Raw genomic sequence first — 20,857 nt, forward strand, 5'->3', positions numbered from 1 at the left:
GGGCACACGGACAGCAGGTGCCTCCGGGCGCTCGCTGCCTCGTTTCTTCCTAAAGCACCGTATACGGGTGCTGCCAGCGCCCTACGGCTCCTATCACCCGGGCTCCCGGGAAGGGCTTCGGCCGAGGTCGAGGCTGACAGCCGTAGGAGCCCAGGAGCAGGAAGTGTGGGCGTCTGGAGGCGGGAAGCTGACGCAAGACCTCCAGACCAAGGCTTGAGAAGGGGACCCAGGCCCGCCTCGGCCCCACCTGCCTGACCCTGCCCGCCCCTCACCCCGTCAGCCGGCCACCTCCTCCACCTCGTACCCACCATTCCCCACCGGAAGAAGAAACTGCCGACCAAAATCAAAAATAGTGTTATTAATTCTGGTGTCTCCAAAGCACGGGAAAAAAAAGGAAAAAAAAATGACCAAAAAAAAAAAAAAAAAAAAGAAAGAAACCACCCTTGCCACATGTCCGGCCCCAGGTCCTGGCCACGAGGACCGCCCCACGGACAGCGCAGGCCCAGGGGCTGAGTCGGTCCACAGGGGCTCAACGTGGGACCAGCCCCACGGGTTTGGCTCCAGGCCCTGGCTGGGAGGCCGACCCCCTCACATTGGGGAGCCCAGGCCAAGGACTAGGGATGAGGTCAGGGGTCACAGTCCTGGCCGTCAGTTCTAGGACTCTGGCTGACACAGCCAGAGGTCAGGGTTCAGACGGGGGAGCCCAGGCCACTCCGTTCTGTGGTCCAGCAGAGAGGGCCAGAGGCTGCAGAGGGTTGGGTCCGAGTCAGGGACAGGGTCCGGTGGGCGCCGGCCGCTCAGTACTGGTGCTCCAACAAGGGCTGGGCGGCCGGGCTCTCGCGCTCCTTGGCAGGGGCTGGCCAGTCCGCCGGGGCCCCGGCGGGCGTGCCGCTCTCAGCGACACCGCTGTCCAAGCAAGGGGTGTCCTGGGCTGCTCTGGGGGGCGAGGCCTCGGCGCAGGCGTCCGGGCTGAGGCTGAGGTCCAGAGGCGCCTGGGGGAGAGCAGACAGGCAGGTGGGCGAGCGCCCGAGCCCCCAGGACCCGGCCCTCCCGTAGGCCCCTTACCTGAGATTTGGGGGTGCCTCCTTTGGGGCTCCCTGAGGCTGGCTCCCCATCGGATCCTCCCAGCCCCTTCCGACCCCCAAGGCTCCACTTCCCACTGGGTCCCTCGGAACTGAGGAGCCCAGGGCCAGGGGGCCGTGAGGGTCGGGGACCCTCAGCAGGGGCAGGCGAGGCGGGGGGCGGTCCAGGGAGCCGAGGGGGAGGCCACTGCAGCGAGGGGGGGGGCCGCCCATCCCCGGAGCCAGAGCTCAGGGGTGGCTGTGGCCCCCAGCCAGGGCCCGGTGGGAGGGGCTGGTCACCGCTGCCTGTGGGGGCAGATAAGAGCAGACGCTTCAGCCGGCGCCCTCGCCACCGCGGGGCCAGCCCGCCCGCTGCTCACCTGCTGCGTTCTCGGGCGTGGGCTGTGCCAAGGGGGGGTTACTGCTGAGCGAGGTCAGGCCGCCCCCACCGCAGTCTGCCTCATCCACGTTGCCGCCGCTGTTGCAGCCGGCGCCGCAGCCCTTGTGAAGCCTGTGGGGGGAGGGGCGGAGGGGGTCGAGGCGACAGGGCTGAGGCAGGGGCCGCACGAGCACAGGTCCCAGCCCGGGACAGCCCCGGGACGGCCCCGGGCCCCGGCGTCGCCCTCCCTGATCAGATTCCACAGCCAGGCGGGGGGGGGGGGCACCCTGACTGCGCTGCAGCCGGCGGGGGAGGCGACACCTGCGGGGGGTGCGGGGGCACTTCCTGGCCACGCTCCAGGGGGGCGCGGGCGGGGGTCAGGGCTCACCTCTCCCAGCTGTGCAGGAGCCAGCGGGCGACGGTGCCCAGGCTGACGGGCCCGCCCCACAGCGCGCGCAGCTGCGGGTGGCTGCCGGCCAGCGAGGTGGTGAGCGGCGACACGTAGATGGGGTAGCCGAGCGGCTGGTCGCAGGAGGAGTTGATCATGTTGCGCAGCGCCTGCTTGGCGTTCTGGATGCTGCCGCGCTCGGGGTTCCGGTTGCGCAGAAACACCAGCTCCTGCTGCTGCCCGGCCCACAGGCCACGCACGCACTCCCGGTTCACCTGCGGGCGGCCGCGCGGGGCGGGGTCAGCGGCGGGGCGGGGCCGGGGCCGGGCGGGGCAGCGCAGAGCGGGGCGGGGCCGGGCGGGGCGGATCGGGGTGGGGTGGGTCAGCGGCGGGGCTGGGGGTCAGGGCCGGGGGCCGTCCCCACCTTGATGACGCGGAAGCTGAGATGGCGCCGGTTGAGCATGATGATCTTGTACTCGTCCGAGGCGTCGTCCAGGACATGGCGCAGGGCCAGCAGCGAGGGCGTGTTGCTGAGGATGGCGCTGCGCCAGGCCGGGTCGCCCTCGTGCGAGATGACCAGCCGCTCCTCGTTGGCCGCAATGGCGTCGTACAGTGCCGCCGGCTCCTCGTACTCGTCAGGGGACGTGAAGTGGTCCTGCAGCGCGGAGGGCCGGTCAGGGGCCCTGCCCTGGGGAGAGGCCGCATCGCCCTCCTGCCCGCCCACCGGCACACCCTCCCCACCTGGTGAAGCTTCAGGGCCATGCGGACCCCAGGCGCCACCACGCGGTGCAGCAGGTCCATGTCGGCGAAGACCCACTCGTCCCGCGGGGAGGTGATGCGGAAGTCCCCCTTGAACAGGGCGTGCAGCCCGTACAAGAAGGGCTCCAGGCTGGCGGGGAAGGAGGAGCCGGGAGGTGGGCATGGGGGCGGGGAGGAGCCGGGGCCTCAGGCTGCCGTGACCCGAGCTGAAACCCCTGCCCGGTTTCCCCGTCGTGCGGGGCGTCTGCCCACGAGCCTCACAGAGCCTGGGGACCGGAAGGCGCCCCGCCCACGCAGAGGGGCTACAGGGAGAAGAGTGTGGCGTAAGAGGCCCAGCTGCACCCACCACACTCACCTGGCCGACATGCTGTGAGAGGCGGTCCCCAGGGCCCGGCGGCCCAGCACGCACAGGCCGAAACACAGCGTCACCAGCGGTGAGTTCCAATCCTGCTCCACAGGCTGTGAGAGAGACCCCCATCCCCAGAGCTCAGCTCAGACCTGGGACAAAACAGGTGGGTGGGGGCCGGCAGCCCGGGGCCCAGGCCTGGGGGGGGGGGTGCTCAGAGCAGAGACGTGGGCGAGCCCTGGTTCCCAGAGCCCCAGGGTGGTGGCGCCCCAACCTGGCCACGCCGGGAGGCGCAGTACTGGATCCACTCGAGGTGCACGGCGCAGAAGGAGGGCAGCGAGAGACCAGAAAGCCGGAGGTCGTAGTCCTCGTCCACACTCAGCGAGAAGGTGGGGTCCGAGTCAGCGTAGCCGGGGGCCCGCACAGGCCGCAGGGCGGTGGCGATGCCCTCGTGGCTCAGCCAGGACTCCAGCTTCGGGGAACGGCTCACGTAGTAGATGATGCTCTGCAGAGGGGGTGGGACAGGGTGGGGACGCCCCGCCCCCGGAGACAGCCTCAGTGCCAGAGGCTTCTCCCCACACCGAGCTAAACACCCACCTCCTCCGGCCCACCTCGGCCCCTCGCCTAGGCCGGGAAGGAGAGGCCATCGCCGGGACAGGGGCTCCCAGGCAGCGTGTGCCTGGCTCCTGGCGCCAGCCCCACACTCTGCCCTGTCTGTAAGGGAAACTGAGGCTCAGGCGGATGCCAGCTTGCCTGATGGCATGTGGCAGGGTGGCCTGGACAGGAATACGAGCCCCCGTGACGCTGTGGGATACAGGAGTCAGGCTGCGGGGGCCAGCACTGTGGCGGGGCGCATCAACCACTGCCTGCGGCACCGCATCCCAAATGGGTGCTGGTTCCCTTCCCGGCTGCTCCACTTCCGATCCAGCTCCCTGACGCGCCTAGCAAAGCAGTGGGAGATGACCCAAGTGCTTGGGCCCCTGGGCTCATGTGGGAGACCCGGAGGAAGCTCCTGGCTGCAGACTGGTGCAGCTCCGGCCGTTGTGGCCACTTGGGAGTGAACAGTGGCGAGACCACCTCTGTCTCTGCACCCACCCCTGCCCTGTAACTCTGCGTCCACTCAGCCAGGCGGAAGTCAGGCCGGCGCAGCAGGCCCAGAGGCCTACGGGCCGGGGCCCAGGGCTCGTCAGGCAGCTGAAGCGCAGGAGTCCTAAGGTCCCCCTCAGAAAACAGAGCACCACTGCTGTGCCCCCGGCTAGTGGCTCCTGGCCCCCTCACTGTCATTACGCTTTAAAAGATTTATTTATTTACTTGAAAAGCACAGTTGGAGGGGAAGACGGATCTTTCATCTCCTAGTTCACTCCCCAGATGGCCCACAAGTCAGGACTAGGACAGGCCGAAGCAAGCATCGAGGAACTTGGGGGCGGCGCTGTGGCGCTGCAGGTAAAGCCACCGCCTGCAGTGCCAGCATCCCATATGGGCACCGGTTCGAGTCCCGGCTGCCCCACTTCGATCCAGCTCTCTGCTATGTTCTGGGAAAGCAGTGGAGGATGGCCCAAGTGCTTGGGCCCCTGCACCCGCGTGGGAGACCTGGAGGAGGCTCCTGGCTCCTGGCTCCGGATCTGCGCAGCTCCGGCCGTTGCAGCCAATTGGGGAGTGAACCAGTGGATGGAAGACCTCTCTCTCTCTCTCTCTGTGCCCCTCCTTCTCTTTCTGTGTTGCTCTGACTTCCAAGTTTTAAAAAAAAAAGGAGAATCCAGGAACTCCATCCAGGTCTCCCCCAAGGGTAGAAGCAGTCGGAGCCTTGGGCCATCCTCCGCTGCCTTAAGCCGGGCCAGAAGCAGAGTAGCTGGGGCTCAAAGGACACAGCTCCGCGGGCGGCAGCTTCACTGGCTGTGCCACGCTAGCCCCCGGGCCCCTGAACAGGCCCTGCTGGTTTCCAGCACAGTGGACACAGCCTCGGGAGGGCCAGGGCTGGCCCAGCAGGGGCATGGCAGTGCAGGCTGGGAACTGGCGGCCAATGTGGTGGTGGGGAATCTGTGTGCCAACCCGAGACGGAGCAGATGGGACTGGCGCTTTGCCTGGGGATGGGTGGGAGGGCGCCGCAGCTGGCCGTAAACAGAGGGCACCAGGCAGCAGGTGTCCAGCAGGGCACGGCGCGGGGAGGCCGAGTCGGCAAGATGACTGGGAACAAGCTAGGAAGGTCACGGGCTGCAGACAGCGCCCAGGGACAGGGGCTCTGCAGCGCCAGCCTGCCACCCCCTTGCCAAACCTCATGGGGTGAGCGGTGCAGCAAGGCTGGGGGCAGCTTCGGCTTCCGGCCCCCCCGCCCGGGGAGCGGCTCTGCAGGCCGGGCTCCACCACAGCCCCAGGACACTCAGGAACGGCACATTTGGAAACTGGCCGCTTGCCAAGGGTTCACTTTCGCCACCACCACTGTGCTCTGTGACACAACCCTCGCAGTGGCTGTCAGGAGGAAAGGGAGACCCAGGTCCAGCACCGGTAATGGTGCCAGCCTGCGAGCCCAAGCCACGGAGCAGCTCCGACCTCGCGGTCAGCGCCTGGCCAGAAGCAGGGGCGTGTCTGAGCCAGAGATTCCTCGCTGGCCCCGCCTCCTCCGAAACCACTCAAGGGTACGGCTGGGGAGAGCTGGGAGGAGCCCCAGGCCGGGCCCGGCTGCAGCTGGATGTAGGGCCAATCTCAGGCCACAGGGCTGGACTGCACTCCCGACTCCCAGGGCCAATGCTGCAGAGCGCGGCCGGGCCTGGCCTACCTCGAAGGCTGGCGAGGACGTGCCCCTACACTGGCCCAGGCCCTGCCCCCGCAGCCCTGACCCATCCCCAGGTCTGCAGAGCCTGCCCAGGCCCCCGGGCACCGCCAGCTGGCTGATTCTGTCCAGCCTCTGAGGCAGCCAAAGCGGTGGCAAGTTGGCCTCCCCAAGGGAATAACCCCGGTGGGTGCCTGAGGCACCGGAAGCCACCCAAGGCCTGAGCAGACTCGCAGGAGGCAGCAGTAACCTGGGCAAGGTCGCCGCCCTCAGATGGGTCAGCACCACATCCCTAGACCACAGCCTCGTTCCTGGTGAGGGCCACCATGGGCCGCTCTCCCTCCTGCAGGACTCCTGGGGGACAGTGACGGAAACCACAGCTCCTCTGACGTGTGACACAGCTGAGACCTTCGAGGGAGCAAGGCGTAGCTGGGGCTGCTTGGGACTCGCCAGAGGGAACCTGAGGTGAGCAGCCCACTGCCTGAAAGGACACAGGGGGTCCTGGGCTGTGACCATCACCCCCCCGATGCCCACGGCACTCACAGAACCAGAGCGCCTGCACTCCTCCAGGGAGAGTATGGCACAGCAGGGGTGACGTTCCAGGCCACTGCCCCGAGCCCTTCCGCAGGCCACACTGTGCTTCCTCAACCCCCGCTGTCCCAGCACATCTCAAGACCCGCGGGCCTGGCTTGGCGCCCCCAGGCCCACCACTTCACTCCCATGCTGGGAGACCTGAGGCTCCCCTCGGAGGGGTGTGAACCTCCCAGCCAGAGCTCGGCCCGTGGTAAGCACCCCTGCCCCGTGGCTGCACCTGCCATCACCGTGCGAGAATGCTGCTAGCAGTGTCTGCCGGGTGGGGTGGGGGTGGGTGGCCTCCAAGGCTGGCCTCAGCAAACGCCCTCCTGGGAGTGGCAGCCCAGTGAGAATCCACGCTCGTGCTGTGCACCTGCCCCGCGCACACTGCCAAGCAGGCCTCCAGGAGGAGCGAGCGCCTGGACCGAGTACCCGATCCCCCGAGCCACACCAGGCCTCCGGGGCCTGCGGTCGCAAGTGGCACTTGGAGGGTGCTTCGCTGAGGCCCGTGCATGCCCGAGCCCCGGAAGACAGGCGGGGCAGGCTGCGGCCGGTGCGCTCAGGCCGGCCCGCCGCCTGCCGTACCTTCACGTAGTAGGTGATGAGGATCTTGCGGAGGTCAAAGACCTGCAGCATGGAGGCGGCGTTGTTGTCGCTGATGCTGTAGCCCTCCAGCACGTACTTGCTGGCCGTCACCTCCCAGGCCAGCCAGCGCTGCCCGAAGGCGGCGTTGAAGGACAGCACGCGCGGCAGGTGGCCAGGCTCGCAGCAGCAGCAGCCCTCGTCCTCCTCCACCCCCTCGGTGATGGCCTCCACCTCCCGCTGCTGGCAGTAGGTGCCTGTGGGAGGGACACCCTGGCAGCGGCCGCGAGGACAGCCCTGCTGCCCCCTGCCAGCACCCAGCACCCAGCACGGCGCCTGAGGCCGGCTGCCCCCTCCTCCCCCGCAGGACTCCGCGTGTCCCCTTTCTCCTGACTTCCCGCAGCCACACCAGGGCAGGGTGGAGGGCACCGGGGTCCGGCTGAAATGCACAGGGCAGGGATCTGCTCGAGCCCCCAGCCCTCGCACCCGGGGGCCTCTTCTGAAGCTGGCGTCCGACGGGGGAGGCTGCCTCACTGGGGGTCCCGCCGCGCCTGATCACGGCCTCGCCTGACACCAGAGGAGCCAGGAGGGCCTGGCAGGAGAACCCAGAGCTCCGGGCCCCAGCTCCCCACAGTGCCGTGCAGCCACTCGGGACCCAGGGTCAGGGAGGGGACAGGGCAGAGCGGGACTGAGCACCAGCCTCCCGGCACCGTCTCGGGGCCACGCCTGCCCCCTCCCAGTCCCGGCCCCGCAGCTCACCCCGGAACTCAAGGCCACGCAGCTGGAAGGTGACCAGGCCATTGCCAACCTCGATGAGGTGCACGAGGGCGTTGAGGTAGTCGGAGGCCAGGACGAAGCAGTCGCCGGGGCCGTAGTTGCCCCAGCGGCCCAGCACCAGGTCCCCGCACAGCGTGTGCTGCAGAGAGCGCGTCAAGTGCTCGTAGAAGATGGAGTTGAGGTTGTTGTCGTCAGCGCCTGGGGACGCGGCAGACAAGGGACCGGGTGACGAGGGAGCAAGCTCCCGCCCTGGGGAGGACCGGCCCCCAGCACGCTGGGCGGGGACCCACCGGGGTTCCGGTCCAGCTGGGTGACGAGGCGGGTGTTGGAATGATCCACGCGCTTAGTGCTGCTCCGGGAGAGAACGACAGTCGCTGACCACGCAGGTGACAACGTCCACCAACGTCCACCGCCCCGCAGCGAGCCCGCTGGGCCCCGGCCCTGCCCAGCAGGGTCCCTCGAGGCCCACTCCTGAGCGCCGAGATCACGTATCCACAACGGCCCCAGCACACCGACGAGGAAGCACAAGTTCAGGGACGGGCGCCCCACAGCCCAGCCCCGCCCCGCCCTCCCCGCTGCGGGCTCCGCGGGCCTCACTTGTAGTCCCGCTCCCAGAACTTGAGAGGCCTGGCGTAGGACATGATGAAGACGGCGCTGCCCAGCAGGGGGTTGAGCGGCGTGGAGAAGAGCCCCGAGAGCAGGGCCTGCACGAACAGCATGGCCGAGTCTGCGCGCGAGTCAAGGAGGCGGCGGCAGCCCAGGGCCCTCCCGCCCCCCGCCCCCCGCCCCGGCCACAGCCCTCCTCGCACTCCCCAGCCAGACCGCAGGCGGCAGCCGGATACGTGGCACAGCAAAGGGCTGGGCGAAGGCGTGGAAGGCCGAGCCCCAGGTGATCTGCCAGGGGGCGATGTAGGTGAGCACGAACCGCAGCTTGTACAGCAGGTCCCAGAGCTGGCGGAGTCGGCCCGAGGTGAGAGACACACGGGTCACACACGGGGTCACACAGTCACACTCAGGGTCACACAGTCACACACGGGGTCACACAGTCACACACGGGGTCACCGCGGAGGTGGCGTCTGCACAGCCCCCAGGCTTCATTCAGGCCACGTGGGACCAAGCTCAAGGCCACTCCCAGCCCTTTCTCTTTGAACTTGGCTCCAGGCACCTGACACCAATACAACCCTGAACAGCTCTGGGGGGCACTAGCCATTCAGTTCACACAGTGATCCTGGGAGCTTCTTCCTGCTGGCCCATGGCACAGATGGGGAAGCCCAGGGTCAGGAAGACGGGAGAGGGTAACTCGTGTGGCCTGTGCCATGGACACCTGCCACGCTGGAGCAGCCTGCGTGGCGCCCCCGGCACCACTGCGAGCCGCCCTGAGCAGGAACCACCGGGAAGGGCATGTGCACACTCGGGCCCTGTGCCTCCTGAAACAGCTCTGAACAGCTCTCCAGGGCTGCGCTGGCGGAGGACAGAGCCCAGGGGTCAGGTCCCGGAGAACGGTGGGTCCCGACTGTCCTAACTGCTTCCGAGGGTGGCAGTCGGGGGATCAGACAGACCCGGGGTCGAGGCCTGGCCAACTCACTCTCGGGAGGACCAAGGCAACTCACGCCTCCTGTCTAAGCCTCGGTCCTGTCTAGAGAGCGGGAGGAGGCCGACAGCAGGGCTGGCCCGGGGCAGCGGGGCCAGGGCTCGGCCTGGGCTAAGCCTCCCCCAGCCAAGCAGACGGCTTGGCAGCCGGGCGCCTGGGCCAGTCACCGCTCACCTTGCTGCACAGCAGGGACATGAGGAAGTAGTCGAGCAGAAAGCCCTGGGAGAGGCGTGGGTAGTCGAAGTGGAAGAGCAGCACAGTGAAGGCCAAGGTCAGGTACTGCTGGGGCGGGCAGCAGAAGGCCGAGCGCAGCAGCTTCAGCCCAGCCACGGTCATCAGCAGCGCCCGGCAGCTGTGGATGACGGGCAGACAGCAGGCGCTGGGTGGGTACAGGTGACCTCGGTCATCCCTCTCCTACCCTGGCCTGAGTGCAACCCCAGGCCTCAGCTCTGCTGGGCCAGCGACCCTCAGTCTGCCCCCTACGGGCGGTGAAGGGGGGCACATCGGCTTTCAAAAGGGCAGGCGCTTCAATGGACAGTGTCTATTTCCCTATGGGCCTCGGTTTCCCCTACATCAAGTGGGAAGGGAGGGGACGGGATGTGGGGGGTCCTCACTGCAGGCAGAACTTGTCTGGGTGGCTGACGACAGTGTGGGCGTCCACCGTAAGGGCGTGCAGCACCACGGCAGGGTAGATGAGGTACTTCTCCACGCACTGCAGGCCGGCGTACAGCTTCTCGAACCACATCACCTGGGCGGCACCTGCCACGAGAGGCGGAGCTGCCGGCCGGCCCTGGCCCTCCCCAAGGGCGGGCAAGCCAGGGGCTGTGCTGGCTCCTAGAGACTTGGGGCAGGGTGGGGTGGGGCTGGGAGGTGGCAGGACACGGCGGGGGCCAGGGCAGACCGCCCGCCCTGTTCTGCTGTCTGCGGAAACACGGCTGACAGGGAACTCGATGCCCGTGAGGGGCAGCAAGGGCCACGCTGCCTGGGATCGCGGGCTGCAGGCCTTTCTGAGGGGCATCCCCCTGGTGGGAGCTAACCCCAGACACACGGGGATGCTGACCTGGGGTGGGGGGCAAAAATCTCCCTCTCCCGCTGCTTACAGAAATAAGGACCGTGACCTCCACAGGACAACCTCCCACTGCTTACAGAAATAAGGACCGTGACCTCCACAGGACAACCTCCCACTGCTTACAGAAATAAGGACCGTGACCTCCACAGGACAAAGCACAGTGTTTAAACACGGGCCGGAGCTTTTCTGACAGCACTACACAGCTCAGCGAAAACCCACAGCAGGCAGCTCCCCCCACAGCACGCAGCGTGCCCCCTGGACAAGAGGCTCCCGCAGGGCTCTGGACCTCCACTTCCAGTGCCAAGACGGCAGGAGAGGGCTGGCGCAGGCAAGGGGGGGGCACGGAAGGCCTGAGCCAGGCACGATGAGAGTGGGCAGAGACAGGACAGGGAAGGGACAGCAGCAGGGCAGACCAGGGTCAGCACACAGAGGGTGGCATGGGCAGAGGCTGCCCCCTGCTGGCAGCTCAGGCTCGAGAGCTACAGCTCCCACCAGGCAGCAGCTCCAGCCAGAGCCGATGCCCAGGCCCGGCCAGGCCAGCAGGGCAGGAGGGTGCACTCACCACGCACTTCGTACTGGCTGTACTCCAGCGGCTTGAGCACGGGCTGAGAGAGGCAGAACCAGGGCAGCTGCTTGCGGAGCTGCGGCAGCAGGTAGTGGGTGAAGAAGCCCACGGCCCCGGCCAGCGCGTACAACACGAAAGCCAGCACTGACTGCAAGACGGAGGGGCGGGGCTCAGGCCAGGCGCACAGGCCCAGGGGCCGCGGGGACCACCTGGCCCAGGCTGGGAAGAAGCTGCCCGGGGCCCCTGGGCTGCCAAGACCAAGGGCAAGGACCCGGCTGGACCACACGCACCTTCAGCGCGATGAAGACGGTGCTGGCACTGATGGCGAAGGTAAGCACGGCGATCAGCACACACATCACCAGGTCGGAGTGCAGGACCTCCCGCTGCAGGTCAGAGAGCAGCGTGGCTGCCCACAGCCACCCAGGACCCCGCACCTGCTGCCACCTCCCAGCCACGGCCCCGCGGCCTCCTGGTCCCGCCTCGTACCACCGACTGGCGCATCTTGTCTGGCAGCGGGTCCGGGGGCTCGGCTCGGGCTGTCTCCAGGCTGCGCTCCTCCAGCTCCGGGAAGACCTTGCTCCGGATCAGAGACCTGCGGGCGAGCAGGAGTCGGGAGAAGACGGGTCAGTGGGCGCCGGGAACGTGCAGACCCGCGGGCCCAGCACCCTCGCCACACGCGGACACGCAGCACCCACCAGAGCACGGTGGGGTCGCTGCTCTGCCGGCTCAGGTGGTAGGACAGCGCCACCAGCAGGCCACAGAAGACGGAGAAGAGGACAGGGACGTGCTGCTCCGGCCACGGGGACTGGGGAGAGAGCCGCGCTGGTCAGGGAAGGCGAGGGCGCGTGTAGGGGCTGCAGGGGCCCCCGTCTGAGAAGCCACTGCCGGGCCCAATCCACAGCCCTGTCCCAGCCGCTCCCAACCTCAGCACGCCCCTGCCCCCAGCCTCCCCTACCTTGATGGCCCCGAGACAGAAGCCATAGAGCAGGGCGGCGGCGAGCAGGCTGCGGGTGAGGCTGAACACTGCGGTGAGGGGGCTCGTGGCGGCTGCGCGGTGGGCAGGGCAGGTGAGACCCAGCTCCTCCGGCTGGATCCCACCTAACGCCTGCCCTGCTGCCCCGACCCGAGGTGGGCCTCCCGGGACACCACCCCGCCTGCTGCTGCCTCTGGTCCCCCACCCAGCCCTGCGAGGACCTCAGAGCTCCCAGCATCCTCTGGTTTAGCCACCTGCCCGGGAGGGGGCCCGGCAAGGACCGCGGGGCAGTCCAAGACCCCCCGGGCCCGCGCACCTGTGCCCCCGAAGCCATGCATGTCTATCTGCTCCAGCAGGTACATGAGGCAGGTGTTGACCTGGGGCAGGAGGCCCAGGAGGAAAACGAACGGGAAGCACAGGGTGAACACTGGCAGGGAGGAGACGAAGGCCCGGTCAGCCCGCCGGCCCCGCAGCCCCCGCCCGCGGCCGCCTCCCCGCTGCGCGAGCCTCACCAGTGGCCACGTCGCGTGCGCAGAAGAAGAAGGAGGCAGAGAAGAGCGTGAGGCCGTACAGGGACACGGGCGGGAAGGGCTGGGCCGCGCCCAGGGCGTCCAGCAGCCAGATGAGCAGGCAGCAGATGCAGAAGTAGACCGGCCGGCTGTACGCGATCACCCAGTTGTGGCCCTGGGGAGGCGGCCGTGAGGAGCCAGGCGCCCCGCGGACCACCCGCCAGGCACCGCACACGTCCACGCACCCAGGTCTGGCCCTGGGGAGGCGGCCGTGAGGAGCCAGGCCCCCCGCGGACCACCCGCCAGGCACCGCACACGTCCACGCACCCAGGTCTGGCCCTGGGGAGGCGGCTGTGAGGAGCCAGGCCCTCCGCAGACCACCCGCCAGGCACGGCACACATCCACGCACCCAGGTCTGGCCCTGGGGCCAAGCTAGAGAGCCTGCCAGAGTAGGGGGGTGGGGGTGGGGAAGCGAGGGAAACCTGCCCCCCCCCCCCGGCCTCAGCCCCTCCCAGGGCCCCCTGACAAGAGGCGCTGCTCCACAGGTACTCACGTGCATGGGAGATGCCGCATCGGGCTGGACGCTCTACGAGAGACGGGGCTACGTTGGCAACGAGAGCTGGTGCCGCCAGAGGGTCAGAGGCCCTGGACCTGCTCAGCTCCACCATGGCGCAGTCCTGGGAGACTGGGGCAGGGCCCTGACCTGTCCTCACTCCGGGGACTTGGTGACTGCACACAGCACGCCACCGCGGGCAGAGGCAATGCTAAGGGGACCAGCAGCACCTGATCTGCTTTCTAGCTCGCTCCCCTCCCAACGGTGGTGGGAGGGGTACGGCTGGGGGACGCTGGGGCTGGGGGGGCGACACGGAAGCAGCCTGACCTTCAGCAGGGAGTACTGGCAGGAGGCGATGACCAGGCAGAACTGGAAGACCCAGATGTCGGTGAAGAAGCCCTTGAGCAGCAGCAGGTAGCCCAGGAAAGCGACCAGGCTGCTCAGGCCCACGCCGAAGACGTTCTCCATCACCCCCCGCGTCCTGCAGAGACCGCCGAGTCAGGGCGCGGCCCTCCGGCCTCACCCTTCTGAGGGGCGTGGGGGACAGGCTCACCTCCAGGCCTCTGTGCCAGCCCCTCCTCTGGAGACCCAAACCTGTGACCTCACGGGAGGCTGGGTGGCGCCTGCTCCAGGAACCCGACCTGTCACTCTCCGCATCCCAGCCTCTGCCCCCCAGAGGCCCTCGGTCCCGGGGCCCGCCCACCTCCCGTCCAGGCTGACAAGCAGCCGTGCAGGTGGCTGCATCATCGTGCACACCGCAGGCAAGCTACCCGTGTGCACAGCAGCACCCCGCCGGCACCCAGTCTCAGCGCTAGGCGAGACCCAAACGGACAGAGAGCCCGGATGTGGTCCCAGGCTCCAGTCTGCTGCAGGGAACAAGTCACCTGACTTTCCCGGCCTCAGCGTCCCCTCAGAAGTGGGAAGTGAGGAACGCAGCATTCAATTCCCAACCAAACCTGACACAGAGGCAAATAAAGCCAAGCGAGCCAGCGGCTTCTGCTGCAAGCAGGACTTGGGAGAGTAGAGATTACTGTAGATACGGCCCCCACCCCACTGCAGCCTGCCCCAGCCCCCCTCCCCACACTGTGCTGCAGATACAGCCCCCACCCCACTGCAGCCTGCCCCAGCCCCCCCTCCCCACACTCTGCCACAGATATGACCCCCACCCCACTGCAGCCTGCCCCAGCACCCCCACTATGCCAGATACGACCCCCACCCCTCAGCCTCCCAGCAGCTTCTGACGCCATGACTGCTTCCACAGGTGCACAAAAGCTGGGAGGCCAGGGTCTGGCGACTGCCCGGCGGGCACCCCAGGGCAAGGCGGAAGGGCACTCACCGGTCCAGCAGGGCCAGCAGGGCGAGCCGCTCATAGCGCACAGAGGTCCAGCGGCCGGGGAGAAGCCAGTACTTGTAGCTGGGCTGGGCGCGGGGCGCGGCCTCCTCCATCAGCGTCTGCTCCTGGGATTCGTGCAGGGAGTCCTGGTCCAGCAGGTCAAACTGCGGTCCCCACAGCCCGGCCATCAGCCCCACCGCCCAGCACACCAGCCTGCACCTCTCAGGTCCCCAGGGGCTGCCAAGGGCTGCAGTCCCCACAGCCCAGCCATCAGCCCCACTGCCCCATGTGGTCCGTCGCAGCCCCCCCCCCCAGCACACAGGCCTGCACCTCTCAGGTCCCCAGGGGCTGCCAGGGGCTGCGGTCCCCACAGCCCGGCCATCAGCCCCACCGCCCCATGTGGTCCGTCGCAGCCCACCCCCAGCACACTGGCCTGCACCTCTCAGGTCCCCAGGGGCTGCCAGGGGCTGTAGTCCCGGGCTGCCCACGCAGGCAGCACATGCGGGTCACAGGGAAATCACACCACCGGGCGCCACCCTGGCACCGTGAGGCCTGGGTGAACGACCTAGCCTCCCGGGGCCCAGCCGCAGGCCTGGCCTGAGGACACAGTGGGGCAGGGTTGCCACCAGCTGCAGGGCACAGCTGCTGGTGCTGTGACGGTTACAAGTGACTCGGGAAGAAGGGGTGGGGCTTCTGCACTGCTCAGTCTGTCTGTGGCCGCCGGTGCTGGTGAGTGAGGGACGCGTTCGTGAGCTTCCCCCAAGCCCTAGGAGCCTGGGCTTTGCACCGTATTCCGGTATTTGCATCCCGGTATTCCCGGGCCGGCCGCATGGCAGCAGCTGCATCGGGATGGGTTCAGCAGGGACAGGAGCACCGCCGACAGCTACGCTGAGACCGGGACACGCACGGGGCCGCCGGGCAGTCACTTGTGGGGAGCGCCGGCAGAGGGGCCAGCGCTCGGTGGGTCTGGCCAACTGAACCGCAACTGTAACAGGCGGTGCTAACGGAAACCCTCTCCAGGACGAGGAGCCGCGAACACGGCCTCTCCAGGCGGGCGGACCCCCGGCTGCGGGGCAGACGCAGTGGAGGCCCCGGAGCTGCTCTCTACACGGCCGCTCCTTCCTGGGGGCCCGGGTCAGTGCCCCGCCCGCCACCAACACCCCTCCCCGCGCCGCCCCTCCCCGCGCCGCCCCGCCCCGCTCCTCACCTCCGGGATCTCCAGGGGCACCCGGCGCACCTGCATGCCCTGCAGGACCACAGGCCTCGGCTGCAGCAGGTTGAGGGCCCCCGCGGCCTCTGGGACATCGGCTGAGTGGAAGCTGGAGGAATGTGAGTGACGGTCCCTGTGGGAACACCACGACAGCAGGGCCTCAGGGGAGTCCGGGAGCAGGCAGGGTTGAGCCGAGCCCAGGCAGGCAGGGCAGCTTGTCCTAAGCCCGAGGGCTCCAGGACAAAAGGACACGAGAGCCAGAAGAGGCAGGCGACATTGGTACCGAGGCCACACTCCCCCATCTGCCTCCCTGGAGGTCAGCCCCAGACATCTGGGAGCTTCCGGCACGGAAGTGTCACGGAGCCAGGAATGCCAGGGCTCCCTGCGGCGCAGCTCTGGGCTTCACCGGTCCCGGTCCTCCCCCGCCCCACCCCAACAGAGGCGAGAACACCCCAGGCTCAGGGGGTCCCAGAAGGCGGCCCACCCGGGACAGGTCCAGCTTGGACTCACCAGGCTCCGTTGGCTGCCTGCTCCCCCTGCTGCCCTACAGGGTTCTCATAGCCGCCTCCGGCCAGGCCAAAGGTGTAAGAACGCCGCACACCTGGGGCAGGGACGTACAGGTGAGGGAGCAGCAGCGCCACCAAGGAGCAAGAACCTCACGCGCGTCCCCCGGGAGGGCAGCCCAGCGCCCAGAGCGCTGGACAGGGAAAGACACCCGCTCCCCTGGACTCCACAGAGCGGGCGGTGAGAACACCCGTGCCTCAGCGACACGGCAAAGGCGGCACCAGGTGACGTGGGTACAGCGCTTGCGCAGGCCAGGCGAGCACCGTGGCGGGAGTGGGAGCTGCAGCGGGCCTGGCTCGGGGAAGGGCTCACCGCTCTCGTCGTAGAAGTAGTGCACGGCGCCCTCGGAGGTGTCGTCGAAGGTGCAGGCCTCGTGCACGGTGGCGCCGGCGCGGGGGAGCAGCAGCGAGGAGGCCAGGTGCAGCGCCGAGGGCAGCGTCAGCGCCCGCGAGTGCGAGGCGGCCCGGCCCCGCTGAGCCTCCTGCAGGCTGCTGGGGAGGCGGGGCCCGGTCAGCGCCAGCCAGGGCCGGCCGCTCCCCACGGCCCCCCGGCCCAGCTGGTGGCTGCTCACCTGGGGGGCGAGCCCATGACGGAGGCCGGGGGCGTGGGGTTGCTGCCTGCGTTGTGACGCCTCCGGATGGCCTGGGTCCGCCTCACGCTGCTGGACGGGTCCCGCTGGCCGCTCTCCTGGGCTGTCAGAGAGAGGCCCCCGAGGGCGAGTTCCAGAGCTGGGGGCGGGGTGGGGGGCAGGACTCCGCCACGAGCTACCGGTCAGGTCTCGTCCAACCAGGTACCGGCTCTGGGGCCCGCCAAGTCACCTAGCCGTTTGTGCCTCTGTTTCCTCATTTGGAAATAACCACAGGGGCCGGCGCTGTGCCGTAGTGGGATAAGCCTCTGCCTGAAGCGCTGGCATCCTATATGGGCGCCGGTTCTAGTCCCGGCTGCTCCTCTTCTGATCCAGCTCTCTGCTATGGCCTGGGATAACAGTGGAGGATGGCCCAAGTGCTTGGGCCGCTGCACCCGTGTGGGAGACCAGGAGGAAGCACCTGGCTCCTGGCTTCAGACTGGCCCACTCCGGCTGTTGTGGCCATTTGGGGAGTGAACCAGCGGGGGGAAGACCTCTCTCTCCCACGCTCTGTAGCCCCACTTCTCAAATTGAAAAAAAACCCACACACAGCATGCACCTGCCCTGCTCCACCAGCGGCCAGGACGACGCGAGCCCTCAGGGAACAGAGGCCCAGGTGCCAACCCCGGCCCCGGGGCCAGGTGCTAAGAGGCTGGGCAGACAGCGCGCCCCAGCGGCCTGAGACAGACGCCGGGCTCACTCTGCCAGGTCTCTGTGCAAGCCCACGCCTCCGGCTGCCCGAACCCCAGGCCGCGGCGCAGCACTCACCTCCGCCCACCGCACCTTCCTCCTGCAGTTCCCCTCGCCAGCCCGGCTGGTTGGCAGCAGGTCCCCTGCGGGCCTCGGCAGGCAGCACGGCGGGCTCTCCGGCAGCCAGCTCCACCCCTGCCTGAGACTCCAGCTCAGCCTTGGAGCCAGCCAGGGGCGCCCTGAGCACATCACCCCCCGCGCCATCCATGCTCAGCACGCGGGCGTGTGTTTTGGCGCTGGCGGTGCTGGGCGTCCGCTGGGTCCCATAGGGCCGTTTGGGGGGCACTGCGGTCCCTTCCTCAGCCCCGGGAGGGGCCCGCCGCTTGCGGGGCCCCCCCGCTGCACCCCGGGAGCTCTCGGGGGAATAGCAGGAGGTAGACGAGGAGCTGCCGGTGCTGTAGCGGCGCTGTGACCGCAGACTGGAAGCCGGGCTCAGCTCACTGCCCTCGCTGGTGTCTTCGTCCTCAAAGAAGCTCCCAGCCTCGAGCAGGGGCCGGCGCGGGGCTCGGCCAGGCGGGGAGTGTCTTCGCAGGGGGGGCCGCCGCGTGCTGGGCCGCAGCAGGGCCAAGTCCTTGGGCCGCACCACCAGGAGCGGCTCAGCAGGTCCCGGCGGCGTCCCTGTTCCGATGACAGTGTCGAAGGAGCGCAGCGTGTCATCCGAGGGGACCCCTGCGTCCGGTGACGCCGGCAGCTCGGCCTCGGAGGGCGGGTCCGTGTCGCTGCCCTCGGGGGCCTGCCCACCGGGCGGGCTGTCCAGGTGGGTGGAGTTGGTCTTCTCGCTCTTGAAGCTGCTCAGGGTCTCCCGGTCAGTGCCGCTGAAGCAGGAGTCCGAGGAGCCGGCTTTCTGCGGCGTGGGCTCGCCGGAGCCGCGCCGCTCCAGGGGCTGGTAGCCGCTGGCCCCCCGGCGCTGCTCCCGGCGGCTGCTGGTCCTCACCAAGGCCCGGTCGGGCCGCGTCAGGGTCAGGAAGCTCTTGCTTAGCTCCTGGCTGAGGCTCCCTTTCAGCAGGGGGCTCATGGGGGTGTCGGCCACGCTGCTCCCGCCCCAGGGGCCTCCATCTCCAGCCAGGGGGGACCGCTCCGAAGAGTCCGTGCTGGGGAGCGAGGGCTCTGGGACAGCGCCCGGGGGTGTCTGCGGAAGGTCTCCAACTGCCAGGAGGGAAACAGAATGAAAGAAGGCACCCTGCCGAGCCTGGGGGCTGAGCGGGTGTCTGGGCCTGCGCCCGTCCCGACAGCCAGCCCAGGATGTCCTGAGACGGAGCATGGCTGGGGCGACTGGACCAGGCCCGCGTCTCCCACCCCCGGCCACTCACGCAGTCTCTCCTGGGAGCTCAGCTGCAGCATCGCTCTGTCGGCCGAGGTCACGATCACATTGTTGCTGCCCTGCTCGCGCACCAGCTCCTTGATGTCTGCAACCAGCGCGCCGGCTGCTTCAGCGGGACCCTGGGAGCCGGGCCACGCCACCCGGTCCCAGCCCTGCGCAGCCTCCGCCTACCTCTGAGGGGTCCAGCATCCTCCATCCGGGGCAGCAGCTCCTGAGCAGGCAGAGGGGCCCGAGGGAGCACACGGGGCGAGAGCTCGGCGCGTGCCCACGCCACAGACGCCTCCCGGGAGAGCGGTGGGACAAGCCAGGGGCTGCGATCACTCACCGAGACCTGGTTGAAGCCGAACACGGAATGCTGGGAACTGCAGCGGACGGGAGGCGTGGAACTCACTTTCCGAAACACCGTCATCTCCACTCCAGGGTCCCTGGGCGGGAAAGAGCGGGAGCTTTGACCCCCCCACCCCTACCTTTCCACGTCACCCCCCAGCAGCCTCATCCCTGCTTCCCCTCCGATCAGCTCCTCGCAAGCCCAGGGCTGGCCGCGGCGCAACCACTCACACCCACCCAGGCGGCCGGCACTCCCCAGGCTCAGGCACAGGCACCAGGAGCCCCCAGCACGCTCTCGGCCCCACCCACCGAGGCGGGTTGCCGTCGCCCTGGGCCGGTTCTTCCTCAGGCTCCCCCACGGTCGAGCTGCGCTTCTCCACAATCTCGCCCTGGTCGAACATGGCGTGCAGGCGATAATTCACCGTCTTGATGGTGGCGAAGATGACGGCCACCACCAGGCAGTACACGCCGGCCACTATCAGGCTGGGGGGCAGGACCTGGAGGGGGCAGCGAGTCAGGTCCCGCCCCCCGGGGTGCACCTGCCACCACCCTCACAGCCGGCCAAGGCGCCAGCCTGAGACCCTACGGGGGCTCTGTCTCCCACTTAACAGCAGAAAAACACGAACAGAGGGGCTCAAGGTCACCCAGCCCAGGAGAGGAAGACACTCGGCTCAGCTCCACACGTTCAAACTCTGCAGCCACTTGGGTCCCCGCCCCCCAGCGCCCCAGGGCCCGGCCGCAGAGCCCGCCAGGCTGCCCGCCCTCCGGGACCGGCCGCCGTCTCACCATGTACAGCAAGAAGGGAAAAGTGAGCAGGAAGATCCAGACATAGAGGTGGAAGCAGTTGGAGAAGGTGCTCTGGTGCGGGTCGAAGAACCAGCCGCCGGTGAGCGAGGCCCACACCCCCTGGCGCAGGATCTGCAACACCTGAGACCCCATGGCCCCGCCGCTGCTGCGCGCGCCCCGCGCCCGGGACCCTCATGGGGGCGGCCCCCGGCCCATGCCCCGCCTGGCGCCCGAGGGCCCGGGGGCCCGGCCTCGCGCTCACGCCATGGCCTCCCCCAGCGGGGGAGGGGAGATCGGCGGGCCGAGGGTGCGGGCAGGGGGCGGGGCCGTCAAGGGGACAAGGACCGGGCGCAGGGGTGGGGCCGCATCAGGGGCGGGGTCCGGGCCTCCGCCCCTGGCCCAGAACCACTCCGAGGGGCCGAGTCGGCAGGCAGGCGCCGGGCACGGGCCGGGCACCCGTTGGCGGCATCCAGATGTGGGCGTGGGGCGGGCGCTCCCGGAGTGCAGGCGGCCGGTCCCTTGGTTTCGGACAGGGGAAAGCCCCGGGATCCTGAGGTCCACTTCCGGGGTCGCAGGTCACCCGCTCGGGGCTCCGTGCCCGCCTCGCCGCTGCCGGTGCCGGCCCAAGGGGGAGGCCGGAAGAAGGAGCCGCGAGCCGCCAGCCTGCAGTGGCGCATGCGCCGGATGAACCCAGCGGGGACCCGGAAAAGGAAAAATCTGCCGGCTGGAGTGCGCAGGCGCAGAGGGCAGCCGCAGCGGGGGGACGCGGAGGTGCCCTTTGGGCGTGCGCAGTCCGGGTCCGGCGAGTACGGGCCGGAGAAGCGCTTGGGCGCATGCGTACAGCCGGGCGCGGCCAACCTGGTGGAGACCGCTGGGAGGAACCAAAGGCACACTTGAGTAGCCATTGGGCAGCGACGAAGTAATTGGTGCAAAAATCTTCCAATGAGTTAGAGGAGGCGTGGACGCCTCAGGGCCACAGCTCCCCGAGCTCTACGCCCCTTTCAGTGCTAGACCTCCCTACGTCATGAGCACCTCCCCTTCCGGGTCAG

The 20,857-nt window shown here is 68.8% G+C and overlaps 1 protein-coding gene across 9 annotated transcripts; it reads right to left on the reverse strand.

Moving 5' to 3' along the window:
- Positions 1 to 338: 338 nt before the first annotated feature.
- PCNX3 (pecanex 3) lies at positions 339 to 20,833 on the reverse strand. Of its 9 annotated transcripts, none has more exons than XM_070068495.1 (35): positions 19,809 to 20,833; positions 19,332 to 19,519; positions 19,021 to 19,120; positions 18,867 to 18,906; positions 18,685 to 18,780; positions 17,393 to 18,520; positions 16,571 to 16,691; positions 16,312 to 16,487; positions 15,946 to 16,036; positions 15,433 to 15,568; positions 14,229 to 14,350; positions 13,220 to 13,373; positions 12,893 to 12,925; positions 12,343 to 12,514; positions 12,147 to 12,257; positions 11,813 to 11,904; positions 11,553 to 11,662; positions 11,344 to 11,449; positions 11,148 to 11,240; positions 10,855 to 11,005; positions 9,838 to 9,982; positions 9,398 to 9,575; positions 8,475 to 8,583; positions 8,230 to 8,359; positions 7,923 to 7,981; positions 7,615 to 7,830; positions 6,859 to 7,112; positions 3,208 to 3,438; positions 2,943 to 3,046; positions 2,570 to 2,717; positions 2,253 to 2,483; positions 1,829 to 2,103; positions 1,442 to 1,572; positions 1,066 to 1,367; positions 339 to 992 (listed from the first exon to the last, which is right to left on the reverse strand). In XM_070068495.1, exons 1-35 carry the CDS (start codon positions 19,959 to 19,961, stop codon positions 798 to 800), a joined length of 6,081 nt encoding a protein of 2,026 aa, XP_069924596.1. In that variant the 5' UTR covers positions 19,962 to 20,833; the 3' UTR covers positions 339 to 797. The 9 variants fall into 9 exon arrangements, with proteins under 9 accessions (XP_069924596.1, XP_069924602.1, XP_051683906.2 ...); XM_070068501.1 differs by having other exon boundaries at positions 14,229 to 14,389; XM_051827946.2 differs by having other exon boundaries at positions 16,312 to 16,490.
- Between the last annotated feature and the right edge of the window lie 24 nt (positions 20,834 to 20,857).

The sequence above is a fragment of the Oryctolagus cuniculus genome, chromosome 1, assembly GCF_964237555.1.
Source record: "Oryctolagus cuniculus chromosome 1, mOryCun1.1, whole genome shotgun sequence".
In the NCBI taxonomy this organism is placed as follows: domain Eukaryota; kingdom Metazoa; phylum Chordata; class Mammalia; order Lagomorpha; family Leporidae; genus Oryctolagus; species Oryctolagus cuniculus.

What these genes read in the sequence shown, in the direction of transcription:
- PCNX3 (XM_051827942.2), bottom strand. Translation starts at nt 19,961, where the DNA reads ATGGGGTCTCAGGTGTTGCAGATCCTGCGCCAGGGGGTGTGGGCCTCG. An exon ending in TCTGTCTCGGGGCCATCAAG is followed by an intron (nt 11,663 to 11,812) that starts GTAGGGGAGGCT and finishes CTCTCTCCCCAG; the next exon opens with TCCCCGTGGCCGGAGCAGCA. An exon ending in TGGCCCTGAAGCTTCACCAG is followed by an intron (nt 2,484 to 2,569) that starts GTGGGGAGGGTG and finishes TCCGCGCTGCAG; the next exon opens with GACCACTTCACGTCCCCTGA.